Source organism: Haliotis cracherodii, unplaced genomic scaffold (genome assembly GCF_022045235.1).
Source record: "Haliotis cracherodii isolate W230 unplaced genomic scaffold, xgHalCrac1.p SCAF_3, whole genome shotgun sequence".
NCBI classification, from domain to species: Eukaryota; Metazoa; Mollusca; class Gastropoda; order Lepetellida; family Haliotidae; genus Haliotis; species Haliotis cracherodii.
In genome coordinates, this window is record NW_027266286.1 from 40,607,845 (window position 1) to 40,623,168 (window position 15,324).

Below are 15,324 nucleotides of genomic sequence, written 5' to 3' on the forward strand. Positions count from 1 at the left end.
CGACAGCTTCCAAGAATATTTTACACTGTGTGAAAAAGAAAATTGTGGAAAATTTGTTAATAATTAGATGTAAGATCAATGAGAATAATTTTGCCAGTATGGTTCTTTTCATACTGAACATGCATTTACTGATATCAGGTTTTCAATCACTACCAGAGCCATGTACATATCAACTTGAAATATGACATATGGCACAATTTGAAAATGACAAGCTATGAACTCAATTGAGACATGTCAGACACTTATGAAAATGCTTTTCAAGTCATGTACTGGCTGTAATAGATTAGCCATTATGCACAATTATTATGTTTCCATCCACAATTTAAGAAAAAAACAGGTAGCCATATATTAAGTAATTTTCATTCTCTTTGACAGGTTATCGACAAACTTATTTCTAATTCTGAAACTTGCAAAAAGAGAAATTAACATAGAAAAGGAGTTGTGAATTTCAAAAGTAGATTTCTAGCAAGTAAATTGACCATTTCCTTATTAGAATCTGAGTCAACTTTATATTGCATATTGTAATATTCATAATGCTAATAGGATACAAAGAACAGAACTAGTGCCATACTAAACCCAACTTGTTACAGAGCAGGGCTATCTGATAGACTGAAAGTTAACGTGGTCGCAGAAGCGTTGCAGCAAGACAGAAACTGATTGGTCTTACACCCATACAGGCAACATGGATACATTAGTTAGCAGTAATAGCTTCATTTAGAGTTTTTCAGAAATTTAATTAATTTTTTTGTGTAAAATGAATTGTCCTACATTAACACTTAATAGGCTTAACTAAAAAAATTACACCTAAACTCAACTCAAGGAAAAATGACCACATCTCTCTGAGCAAATTTGACATTTTTCATTTGACAAGATGGAGGACCCATGATGACAGCGCCGCATTGGTGGCAGGGAGGTAATTGAAAGAACATTTGGTTCTTTTCCTCTGGCCAGCTCATTTCCTCATCCATGTCGTCCTGCTTTCACAACAATTCGTGTAGATCACAGGAGACGACGATGCCTCGGTAGTCACATACGAACAACCTTGATTAGATCATTTTATACAATGGCTGATACACAAAACCTCTGATCTCTGGGATCTTAGGCGACGCACTAGGGTGCATGTACTCCATAAAAAGCTGGCCAAATAGACCATTGATTAAACTGACAAGGATGAGGTATGAAATACACATCACTGAATGTGCAATTGACGACCATCAATTTCATGTGTAAATGTTTGAAGTTTGTATGTCAATGTAGGATCATTGTGTCACAACTGTTATCTCAGGGGATCAAACTAATCATAAATATGAAACTTTCACCATGGTCAAAATCGTGTGGTACAAATTTATGTTATTTCCATATTTCAAAGACAGTTTTTATACTGCTTACTATGTATGTTGGATAAAAAAATTGAAAAAGAATCTTTTAAGCTTTATGATGCAAATTAGTATATATGACTACAAAGATAACAAGCTTTCTCTACAAAATTGTTTCTGCAAAACACAAGGGGATGAGGTGATATAATTCTGATAAGATTCCTTGCATGGTATTAAGAATACATTTTTTTTATGTAGTACAATTTGTTGAAGTAATTCTTCCAACTACACCTGGCATGAAGAAGAACTCAACGTAAATGAACGTAACACATAAGGAAGTCATTTTTCTTTGAAAACATATTTTTTACTTGTGTTTTTAGTGAGTTATTTGCTGAAGTTCAAGAAAGTGAGTGTTTAAAAGTGATGATTGATGACTCATTACATGGTGAATTGTCAGGTTTTTGTGATGTTTTTATGAAAACATCCCCTCTATTGAATTGCAACAAATTCATAACCTCACCATAAAAAAATATCTGATGATAATTGTAGAATCTCACCCAAGTGTCTTTTGATATCAGATGTATCTACCTGAGTCGATAAAAGTTAAAACTCTGAGGCTTGCCGAGGAGTTTGAAACTTTTATCGACGAGTGTGTATATATTTGATATCAAAAGGCACAAGGGTGAGATTCTATTTATCATTCTTCCAACTTCTTCAGTTTGTAGACAGTAATAAGCAGTGTCTAAAGTGTAAAAAGTACTGCTAATAGCTTCAGTCGCAGAGTCATGCATTAGTGATGTCATTTGATTGTGATGTCATGGTAAAAATGATGTCACAATGCTCTGCAAAGCATTGTGATGCAATTTCATTGCAGCAATATCTACACTATAGACATCGCTTGATCTCATCCAAGCCATATCTCCTGTGGGAGCCAGTTTGGGATGATAAAACAAGTTATTTGCAGTTAAAATAATACAATTCAAAGTATACTTTTAGTTTTAAAAAGGTTAGATTTTGTATCAAATACATGCTTATACCAGATAATTACATTAAGTTTTAAAAGTTACAAACTTCAAATCAAAATAAAAAAATTGACTTGGACAATTAGTTATTAGTCTAAATTAGTTACTGAATGAAAAGAACCTAACCATGGCAATTGTGAATGAGAAATTTCAATACTAAAGGTATCCAATTGGCAATTTATGTTAAAATTTGTCTATGTTTATTTTACGATTTTGATTGAAAATATGTAGCAAGCGTTTTCAAGTGACCTTCATGGTTGCTCTATATTCCTTGCACATTAATCAGGTTTGATAACATGCTTAATAACCTCAATGCTGGATATTTTCGATCTTGATATTATTAATATTTGAAGTTGTTCTGCAGTTGCCTCTATTCAGTCATGTGTGAGGGACTCCAATCAGACATAAGAAGGCACTGTAAGTTTCATTGCTTAATACACTGTCTAACACATTTATCAAATTAATGTAAATTTCATTAACATAGCAGCATTGTAAAGGAGATGGACTGCTTACTGTTTTATAGCCTCCCTACATTGACATTTGTGTCATCAATGTACAGCCCTGGTGTGGTGGGGCGCATGTTGATTGCACGTCAATTGCGGGACAAGTGATGTATTACATGTGCATTGTGCTAATCAGATTCAGCTTGTCCTCGCTGGCACTGCACTCATATTTCAGACTTAAGCTTTTCTCAGACAGATCACCTGCTAATTAGCGACAGCACATGTACAATGACGACTAGGGAAAGTTATGCACATTTCATTTGACACAGAAACAGTAAAGTCAGTGAATCCTTAGTAATTGAAGGTTTAGTTGGAGTATAACAGTATTACACTTGGGGTATAACAGTAAAGCTATAGTCTATTACCCACTGATATAGATGCACTTGTTGACTGGAGATGCAGAGAACCTTGACTTTATTTCAGCTGTTGATACAAATGTATCTATTCCTTTGCATGATATTATTTCAAATTTCTTGTTTGATAGGCATTACTTAGAAGCTGACGGGTGACAAGGTAGACACAATTTTATGGATAACAACTTCTTTAATACTGTAAAAAGCGACGTTTCTGTATAGATCCTTATACTGAAACGTCGCTTATTACAGTATTAAAGAAGTTGTTATCCATAAAATTGTGTTTACCTTATTTCAAATTTGCAAAAAATACAAAATTATGTCATTCTTAATCTATGTCCAGCTGGATGTCAGTAATATCAGAGGTGGATCCAGGAGTTGGAAAAGTGGGGTTCACATGATACTTATGACACAAAGTGACCTGGCCGAGGGCACCGGGTAAGGTGTCCCAAAATGGGGGTGTGCACCCCTGTGACCCCGCTCTGGATCTGCCTGTGAATGTAATGATGATCAATATATTATCAGAAGTATATCTCATAATAATTTTCCAATCATACACTTGACGACAATTTAGATAAGTCACTTAAACGGATAAAAACAAACGAATAAAAATGAAAATATTCACTTCACGTCTAAATACCAAAGAGTGTTCACTGTTACTAATTTCTAAGTCACCTATGAAATGCATTTATTGATCAAACAGACTTTGGTCTGTCCACAACATACATGCGTAAGTCAGTAATACTTCCAGCAATCTTCTGAACCTTATATTACCATGTAATATTAGATAAATTTCAAACAAAACAGCTTGAAAAGTGTCATTTTCCCATCCCGTGTGTACATTATAAATGACTCATGGGAACATTGCAGGTAAATATTAGTTTTATGCGTTATGTACCAGCAATGATTCTCGGCATGGAATTGTACGTGTTAACAATATGAAACAATCCACTCCTTTGTGATCAACGCCCAAGCATAGCGTACAACACCCCAGTGCATTGTCGCTTGTGTTAATGGCTCGACAGTGGCTTTCGACACGCGCCATTGCAGCCCACTACAGCTAGGAAGGCTCTCTTTGTATTCAGAACTAAACTACACCCTGATGAATTTCAAACTGACCGAGCCTCGATTATGACGGAGGAAAATCACATCATGTTAAATTTATGGTTAATAGCAAGGAATGCACAAGCTGTGAGGCTAGGGACTTGGGCTGGAACTGGCAACAGACAAGGCAGTGTTCTTTTAACATAATATAACATCATAATGGACATAGAACTTGGCCAGAGATTAAGTTATCACAAATGCTTGACTAGACGTATCGACTTGAATTTACAGAGTACCTCCTAAATGACAGATTTTTATTTCAATTTTCTTGAAATATTTGATGCAGGGATTCTTAGCAGGAGGGATATCATTGTCAGAGATAATTTGATTGAGTTATTCAGTTTGGGCCAGTCTGTGTTATTGGGTACATTCTGTTACCCGAAAAACCCTAATTTGGTTTCTGAAGGAATATGAATTGTTTCAACAATTATGTTTTAGTATTGTGATGTTGAATTTTTGTTGGAGATTGTTACTTAATATTTCAGCTTCAAAGGTAAAACAAAACAATTAAGCAGTCTGTTTTATCTGTTTTATCTGTTACTATGGATACGAACATAAAAAATACGGCACTTGTATGAGATGAAACTGGGTTAATGCAGAAACGTTCCCCTCCTACTCACTGAAAAGTAAACCTTCACAACTTATACAACACTTCTTTTCCTAATCTCCTCAATGTGAGAAGAAGTAAATGTGTTGGAAATGTACACCGCATACCCTGTGATTGAAACTAACGAGTCAGTGGTGTTCATTTCACCTGCCACTGACTTGAAATAGACTTGCTATGAAGGAGAGTGGAACACTATCTGTGTATTAATCAAGGCAATGCAGGCTTGTTATGATGTTGAGAGATTAGCAGGAATCAGTTCCATATAAAATATACATGATAAATAGTCCATTCACACATGACAGATTACAGAAGTGACAAGGGTTCGGGCTGTACTTCTCCTGGTATGCTACATAATGTCCTTGCTTCAGACCTGATTATAATTGCTTTCAACAGAACAAAACTAAAACATTTGGAATATGTAAATGGCAAAGGATAGTTACATGACCATCTATACAATACTGATTAATTAAAAAAACATATTCACTTATTTCAAAATTTAAAACCAACTTTATGAAATCATTATGTCCATACAATAAAATATTTATCAATAAATTCAATAAGTAAATTCGATAAATATATTCAAGAAAATTTAGATATACTTTATTCCAAAATTCAAAAATGCAATGTTTCCTTGAAATGATATCTGAATTCAATCTATCCACTTCATTCCATAAAAGAAATTTAATTTACTTTAATTGTACAGTTATAGAATAGCATCATGGAAGCATATTTTCCTACAAATTATTAAATCTTGAATGCCAAAATTACTCAAAATCGTTACCCGACACAATGCGGCTTCTTTAAAATCACAATGCACACTTAATAGATTTCTGGAGGAACACGACAGACCAAATTGGCGGTTTACCATTCTTCACAAAGGTCAGCGAGCTCTTGGGTCACAAGCCTCTAATGCGTAACATAAATACTCGTGACGCGTCTTTGTTTTCCTTTGCAGATTTCCTCCATAATAGCCGTGAATTCATCAGGAAAATAGTTTTCAATATCCTCTGCATGGGGTGAAAGTGAAAATTATCTTGGAACAGTCTATCATTGGTAAAGATATTGTAGTGCTATTAACCAGTAATTATACATTTGGGTGACAAGTGACATATTTCATTCTTGTAATAAGTTGGATTAGCCACTCCATGATAGCTTCTGGGACAGGATAGGCGGAAACATTTCCATTTTGTGACAAAGGATTTTGAAATAGAAATCTTAAAAATGGAATTTGATTGTAAGTTCTGATATCAAAACCATAAGCGGCTACATGTGCAATGGTGGAATAAGATGTATACAGGCCTTTGTGATATCTTACTCTATGTCTGGTAATTATTATTTTTATTTATTATCTAGAATGACAGGTTCATATTCCCCGTTTGTTAAATGTGTCTGAAAACATATAAATTTTAAATTGTTTTATTTTGTTTGAATCTGTTTTTTATTGATGAATGAAAATGATGAAAATGTCATGAAATGTAAAATCATCAAAACTATTACTATAGGAAATTAATATTCAAAATGAAATATTTTGACCAATAAAATTGGTCATGGTTCAAATGCCAAGTATATTATGACTTGCTATCATATGATTCTTATGGCATCAATTTAGTATTAATTTCACTGATTAAGCATCCAGCAAAAGTCCCCTTCCATCCATACTGCCTACATCAAGTTGTATACATGGGTACCCGAAAGGATGACATTCAGCCACGTTAGGCAGCATAAAAAAATATTAGATGTTTCTCGGTCACATTTTTCTCAAAAGTGAGGAGGGGGTATCCCTATAATGTGAAAACATAAATGATGGTCGAGGAACACTTCAGATTTTGTCCCCACCACGACTACCAACAAACACAACTGGGCACACATTGCACTTAGACCTTTGAACAATGACAGTTGTCAAGCATTTTATTTTATGAATAAAACCGTATGCTTCATATGACAAGGAAAATGTGACATGTTTTTTTATTAGCAATAAAAATGACGGATGCACAGGATTTAAAGTGAGGTGGCAATGTGAGAAACATTCCTTTTTCTTCTTTAGACTTTTATTTCATAAAACATTTGTTACAATACGAAATGACAAGATTTGAACTTACTTTGAAAGTAGCTTTTGGTTCTGAGGTAGCTAACGGCCAGTCTGAGTATAGAGAGTTTATCCAACTTAGAAATGACGCTTTGCTCAAAGGGCAGGAGACTAGCAAGATGGTCCAACTCTGCGTTGAGGCGCTCACGGTGCCGCTTACTGGGGTTGCTTTTAGGAGGATCCTTTATAGGGGCCTTGGGGCTGCAAAACAGAAATAATATGATTAGGAACAAACATGATGATAATACAGCCTATTCAAGTACAACTTGTGATATGATGCAAAAGTGAGAGAAATAACTTTCCTTATTCAATACATCGTTGAATATTAGTAAAACTTATCCAAAATGTCTCAGTTTAATAAGGCAACACATTTTTTATTTTTTGTTTCACGGGTCTGTCACCCCTACTGATAAGCAGCCGGTCTACGAAATAAATATAAAATATTTATTATTATTATGTCTCCGACTAGCATAGGTATTTATTTTTATTTTTACATCATCTGACATTGTTTATAAAAGCTGGAATAACTGTGAAACATAAAAATTAAAAAAGTGTGGTCTAAAGCATCTTCAGAACTATATTCACAGGCTTGATTTCTAAAGTGTAGAGATCATTTTTTAGACCTAGTTCCTGGATTGTAAATGTAGAAAAATGGATTCTGATATTTTTGTAGTTGACATTTATTTATCAAAATAGTGAAACTACTTTCCAAAATTTATGAGTAGATGCAATTTCTATCATTAAACGTTAACTGCAATATGCTTCATATGTCTTCAAACTAGATGTTGACTACTGGCTGATGCTACTAACAGTCAATTGCATGTAATCATGTCATAATTTGCCAACGTACAAAATATTTCCATTCCAATATCTATGAACAACATTCATAAGACATAAAAATCTTGTTTCAATTGAATCCTCCCATGCAAGACTCCAGTTACAAATGACACCACCATCTTGAAATTACACAGTGAAACACTTGCATACAGACTTGTAGCACAACAGATTCAAGAGAAAACCATCTTAAAGGTATATTTCAAAGATAAAATTTGTCTGTGATGTCAAAATCAATGAGATTGTTCTATGAAAAGTTTATGAGTGGGTTTAATGTTCTCCTTTGATTCGGTCAATCCAAAGTGAGGCTCCCACTGAGTGTGGCATACAACAGGAACAATATAGGTGTCACACGGACCCCGTTAAAATCATGTCCAGGGCAGAGTCATTAGAGAGATCAAAGTCTGTGGGCTTTAATGGAATCGCGATTTTGATCATTTGTTTGTCTCAATCCCGCGATGCATGTTAAAAGTGCCCCGGTCACTGAGAGCATACGCCATTGGGGATAACGTAACAGTGTACAGCGTTTATGTCTTTGGCATTTGCCGCCACTATTGACGTGGCATTGTTTCAATGACGTTGCCTCAAGCAGCTAACATGGTTTAATGTTTCATTAGCACGTAGAGAAATCACGAACTCAGAACATACACAGAAACATTTGCCTCCGAACATCGCTCATTGCTACAACAGTCCCAATAGTCAGGTTGCAAGGGCAGCTGTCATAGTTCTGTAACTATATTCAACACAGACCTTTTTAATTGGGAATTAGATTGTGAATGGCTTAATTTGTAAGAGATTCGTGTATTGTATCCCCAACCACTACTCACTCCACCGGGAGATGGTACGATTAGGATCTCATTATGAACGTCCGAGCATTGTCATTTTGCATAATGCATCTGTCGCTAAGCTTTGGAGGGTTTCTTTATTTAAGGGCGCAACAATCGTGGACAGATGGGACCCAACAGAGCATTCTGGGAGTTCCGTAACTTCGAGTGCCCATCGCGTCATCCATCAACATTTTGATAAACTCCCAGCATGTGACTTTTACGGCAATTAAGCCAGAGGAGCTCCCAGTGTCTGGGGCAGAGACTCTGTGGCCATGATGTAACGCATCATTTACTCAAGATACGGAGTTAACAAACTACTGGTTAGCTGACAGTGCTTGATTATACGCTGGTTAGGTTTATCTCTTTACAATTACTGCACACAAGCCAGGGCTCACAGTACAATATGTGACTACAAAACTGGAATTAAATGATTTGAACTCTGGACAAAGGGACAGTTGTCGTTGAGTAACTCTTTGTGGTATCATTTTTATACATCAAAAACTTCTACCTATAAATTAGGCTTCCTCAGATGGAAATCTTATGGGTTTACGATTGAGAAAACTGTGATTTACTCATTTTAAAAAAAAGGGGGATTTTCATAGGATGTGAACTTGGATTTGTCAGTGCACTCTCTGGCACTTGATCATATGAAAGAAGTTTCTTAAATAGTATTATTTTGTATCTGTCAACCTGTCCTAGGGTCTTTTTCTTTTTTGTTTTAATAACATGTTCATACTTTTTAACTAATATTACTGATAGTATTATGGAACATGGTGATCACAGACACACTTGGTCCTACAATGATAATACTGTATAAAGGACATATAGTGATATCACTACAAATCATACAACAATGCCTAACACAGATGGCATCCTTTCAGTACAAATAGCACCTTCAAAACATTCAAATAGCATCTTTGTACAGATATAATTATATTTGTATGAAATATAATATTGTCACATGATACAACACCATACAAGCACAGATTGAACGGCTGGAGATTGTTTCAAGTGGCCTCCTTCAGTACTGCTAACAACGTCTCCTCTAAACACACAACACCCTGAGAGAAGGCAAACAACAATGCTAAGTGTTGTTGGAGAAGACAAGAGATTTAACCTGGCTGCGCTAACACTAGATGGCGCTCAAGTGGGCTTAACGTCAATCTCACTTAAGTGTATAGAGCAGACAACTCTAGCTTCAAAGAAACAGCATCATTTTTTGTAAAATATGAATGTAGAATTCAAGATATTAAAACAATCATATCATGTATTTCTGTCAATAAGTGGCTACTGTCATAATTTCTATAAATTAAGGATTTTAGAATTTGTACTTTTTTTAAATCACTTCTTGTAAAAAGAGAGTGCTGGATTTAAAATAAAGTAATAGAGAATCTAATGAGGCATTTCATTTCAAAACATCAAACTGGACAATTGATTCCTTTCCTTTCTAGGATTTCATAAGTGGCTTTGAACTGTGGGTAACACAGACATCAGATTGTGACACTATGCAGTCATGTCTCGTGGTCCTACTGCAGGAAATGCCGATTGTGTCATGTCTCTTGGTCCTACTGCAGGAAATGCAGATTGTGTCATGTCTCATAGTTCTACTGCAGGAAATACAGATTGTGTCATGTCTCCTGGTCCTACTGCAGGAAATACAGATTGTGTCATGTCTCTTGGTTCTACTGCAGGAAATACAGATTGTGCCATGTCTCTTGGTTCTACTGCAGGAAATGCAGATTGTGTCATGTCTCGTGGTCCTACTGCAGGAAATGCCGATTGTATAGTTCTACTGCAGGAAATACAGATTGTGTCATGTCTCCTGGTTCTACTGCAGGAAATACAGATTGTGTCATGTCTCCTGGTCCTACTGCAGGAAATACAGATTGTGTCATGTCTCTTGGTTCTACTGCAGGAAATACAGATTGTGCCATGTCTCTTGGTTCTACTGCAGGAAATGCAGATTGTGTCATGTCTCGTGGTCCTACTGCAGGAAATGCCGATTGTATAGTTCTACTGCAGGAAATACAGATTGTGCCATGTCTCATAGTTCTACTGCAGGAAATACAGATTGTGCCATGTCTCATAGTTCTACTGCAGGAAATACAGATTGTGTCATGTCTCATAGTTCTACTGCAGGAAATGCTGATTGTGTCATGTCTCTTGGTTCTACTGCAGGAAATACAGATTGTGCCATGTCTCGTGGTCCTACTGCAGGAAATGCAGATTGTGTCATGTCTCTTGGTCCTACTGCAGGAAATGCCGATTGTGTCATGTCTCATAGTTCTACTGCAGGAAATGCAGATTGTGTCATGTCTCGTGGTCCTACTGCAGGAAATGCAGATTGTGTCATGTCTCTTGGTTCTACTGCAGGAAATGCCGATTGTGTCATGTCTCTTGGTCCTACTGCAGGAAATGCAGATTGTGTCATGTCTCGTGGTCCTACTGCAGGAAATGCCGATTGTGTCATGTCTCTTGGTTCTACTGCAGGAAATGCAGATTGTGCCATGTCTCTTGGTCCTACTGCAGGAAATACAGATTGTGTCATGTCTCATGGTTCTAAGGAAGGAAATGCCGATTGTGTCATGTCTCTTGGTTCTACTACAGGAAATGCCGATTGTGTCATGTCTCTTGGTTCTACTGCAGGAAATACAGATTGTGCCATGTCTCATAGTCCTACTGCAGGAAATGCAGATTGTGGCATGTCTCATAGTTCTACTGCAGGAAATACAGATTGTGTCATGTCTCATAGTTCTACTGCAGGAAATGCAGATTGTGGCATGTCTCGTGGTTCTACTACAGGAAATGCAGATTGTGTTATGTTCTTAGATGATGGAGTCAAAACTGTTTTGACAGCCTGGCCTGCAATCATGCAAGTTACAAGGATAACCATGACATATAAAAGTTGGACATATATCAAATCTGTTATATTAAAGGTATTCAAATGTAAGATTTCCTTGTTTCAGTGTTGAAATACAGGACAATAAAGCTGTAAGCTATGATTTTTAAGTAAAAACATAGTTCAGATTAAATTCTAAACACAGTTAGGTTCTGTCCATCCTGAGGTTTGAAATCCAGTATGCTGGGATCGTGTACGAGACATCATTTAACTGCATCTCCTAACCATCGCATCTCTCTAACAACTTCCGGCACCAGTCGGCAGGGGCTATAATGGTCACCAAGACTTCAGCACCAAAAGGCAAACTTGTAGGTTAACTATTATTAGTTCTTTTATGACACGGGCCGTTAATGGCAGCAGCATGAGAAGAGTGGGCCATAGAAACCCATCAGCAGGCTAGCCTGCCATCATTTCCTGTGTGGGGCATGCTGGGAGACACGGGCAAATAGTTATTAACAAAAATAATTTGGGGGGATTACTGTATAATTATATAAAATACAAAGTATTCATATCAGATTTGGATGGAATGGTGGGAATGTGACTTTAACATATACAAATAATGGAATGTTGTTTATCCAATTTCTAGCTGTCACATGGGACGTCTCTTGATTCTTTAGACACAATTCTCTAGGTACACGCCACTTCTAACAATCATGAGCTATTTGGGCACAAACAATTACAATTTTTCACGTGTTGCTTGGCTAAAATCTCCATTGACCTATGAACAATTAATCACAAACATGAGCAGAAAACTTGATACAATTACTGAAGATACATGCCCATTGTGTACCAGGTAGGTATGGTTGAATTGTCTATTATATATATGTCAACAATCAATCTCTGTACAAACATCACAGATGAAATATCAGTCAAAAATAGAACTAAAGTATATTTTTGCTTGATAAGGCATTCTAAATACAGTTTATAAGAATGTATATAAATAAACAATTTTTGCATACTTGATTCTGTTTTATAGAAGAAAGGCTGTATATAAATACACAAAGTGTAAAATAACAGCAATGTCAATATCAGCTGTCAAATTGTCAAAATCATGAAACCAGCGACAGATCACTGTATATTTCATGAATCAGCCTGACTTTGATTGTGAGTGAAACAGACATCCCAACTGATCAATGCAATCAAACGGTTAAATAACAGGCCATGATCAATGTACACAAACCAAAGTGCAATTGACAACTCGATTTAAGTGCAAAACCAGCATTGCTGATATAAGCCCTGGCTCAGTGAGTCTATTGACATGAAGAGACGACACATTTCCACTGCCAACATGACCAAATATTAAACATTCATCGAGACAACTTATAAAAAAATCATCAAGATACCATCAGCAAACAAAAATTAATAGAATGAGACCACTTTGATAATTAGACAAACGACGAGCAAGAATCAGTTCGTCAACAACCTGTGATTGTATTTCCTGAGATGAAACTGACGACTGAAAGCATCATTGAAGCAGCGAAGCGATTTCTGACAAACCAAAGATGAGATCTTATATTTACTTTTTCTGCAATCATTATGACACTATCTTAGGGATAAAACACAAAATGAGTTTCAGATTAACATCAAGTTATAGTAGAGATACAACTAAAATATCATCCAGGTATCAGAATCCCTAGAGATACAAAACATGTCAATTTCGTGTGTGATGTCGTCATTGACTTTCGAATAACACTGTTCTTCCATAAGTGTCTTCCCTATTCTAATGTCCATATCACCAGAGAGTAATCATACCTTCTGTTTTTTAAGTAAACTGACTCAAACCTTAATGGAATTTACCATCTACTCAATCCTTGAAGGTAAAACGTAAACTTTCTTTAACATGAACACATACTCAGCCCGATACAGAGCAGCTGCACCTTGTAAACATGTCTTCACAGTTCTGAAGCTCTATTACTCTTTATGTCTGTTTAGTTTGTCAGCAGTTTGGTATAATTTAATTTTCATGCATGAATGCCCTAAAAATCACTTTCTGTTCCTGTTCACAAAAAACATCAATAACAGTTTAAGCTTGAGTGATGCTGAATGCATGCTACTTAACAGAGCATTCTGTGGAAGATATTTCCTTGTTCTTGTTATGCTCATCGAAACAATTATATTGAACTACCACAACATAGAGTGAAATTCCATTTGTTTCATAAAACTTGAAACTTTAATTAAAATAAATATTTAAAAGCAGAAATGATATTCCGATGCAAAATGCTAATTCATTAGCCTTAAAGCATGTTTATTGGGTAATATTTACACAAACCAGGGTGACTCCTCCACAGGTGATTGATAAAGGGCTGGCTATCATTAGTAAATGAATTATTAACTATAGAAAAAACCTGTCATTCACTGCTGATGTGCAAGTGTAATCTCTGAAACTAACACAGAGAGGACACATGTAGAGACAATCAAATTATGAATATTTAATCAGCTGGTAATTAAGGAGAACATCAAATTCAATCGTAAATCAATTATATTTATGTTATGTCACATCTGTGATGTGTGTCAATGAAATGAACATGTAGAAAGTCTGTCAATTTTCATGACAGTTGTGCAGGGCTTCCCCAGCCATATATGAATGCACTGATGATGATGCTGCTGCTGATAAGGGCTGCTGCTGATAAGAATAAGGTGTCATTTGAGGTAAAGGTTGACTTGGAGGGTAAGAAGGTACACATGAATCAAAGGGGTTCTTCAAGTAGGTGGTCTTGTTACTCACTTGTGTGTTGAATACTGTGACAAAATAGCTAAATAAGTGTGAAAATTATGTTGACATAACCTCAAACTCAAGTAAACTACTATCTTCCCCTGGGAAGGGAAATAACTGACTCTTACAGTCCAGTTTCCACCCTTGCCGAAATTGGCTGAAATTCCTGAGTTCCATATTGGCTGGACTAACGAGTTGATGCATAGTCAAATCAACATCTGGTTCGTAAGTGCCATGCAGATTTCTGTTGATAGCAACTTGGTGTTGACAGATATTTTCCAATTCTATTCATGTTAAAAACATCAAGTAATTTGATAAACTTTGCAAGGAAAAACATGTTTTATGACAAAATAGATCTTGATTATCTATCAGATCGTCTTGACAGGGAGCTGCCATTTTGTTTGAAGCAAATGTAAGTGATGTGGAATCTGATTGGTCAGTGGGAGGGACATAGAAGGGACATAACTTGTAATAGCCACTTGTGGCGCTATGATCAAGGAGCCAAATTCCAGCCTAGTTCAGCAAGTGAGGAAAGTGGACCATGAAAGTCAGTTAACTCCCTTACCTCGGGAAGATGAGATACACTACTCCACATCAAACCACATTACCAAAACCCCTCTACCCAAGCGCTCCAGTTGACATTCCAGTAAACCAAAAATACAACATAAGTATAAGCTAGTTAATATGACCTTCACAACAGATAAGACAGTAATATAGGGCTCCACACTCAAGTCAGGGGACAAGTGTCAAAGGCAAAGACCAAAATGAGGTCCAGGGATTTGTTAGCAGTGAAATGTGGACAGGATACGTCTGCCCGGTACAGCACAGGTGAGGCTCACCACAAACACACCCTGCAACTAGATTGAGGGGAATTTGGGGGATGATTTTGGGGGATATGTGTCAAGGGGATTTAGAGGATGAGGTAGATGGCTTCCTGTGTAAGTATAAAGATCTCCTTAGTGCTAAAAGACAAGTCAGGTAGTTCATGTTCAAATGGCAGATTTATGTCAATGTTAATTTATATTTTCTTTGTAAATAGAAATTTAGACAAAAACAGAAA

The 15,324-nt window shown here is 36.3% G+C and overlaps 1 protein-coding gene across 1 annotated transcript in view; it reads right to left on the bottom strand.

The window, feature by feature from the left end:
* Positions 1-15,324, bottom strand: part of LOC139474499 (aryl hydrocarbon receptor-like) — a 55,947-nt gene that overhangs the window by 29,329 nt on the left and 11,294 nt on the right. Inside the window, exon 2 of the mRNA XM_071257543.1 lies at positions 7,005-7,192. Coding sequence (XP_071113644.1) covers positions 7,005-7,192 — 188 coding nt within the window. The remainder of the gene's footprint in view (positions 1-7,004; positions 7,193-15,324) is intronic.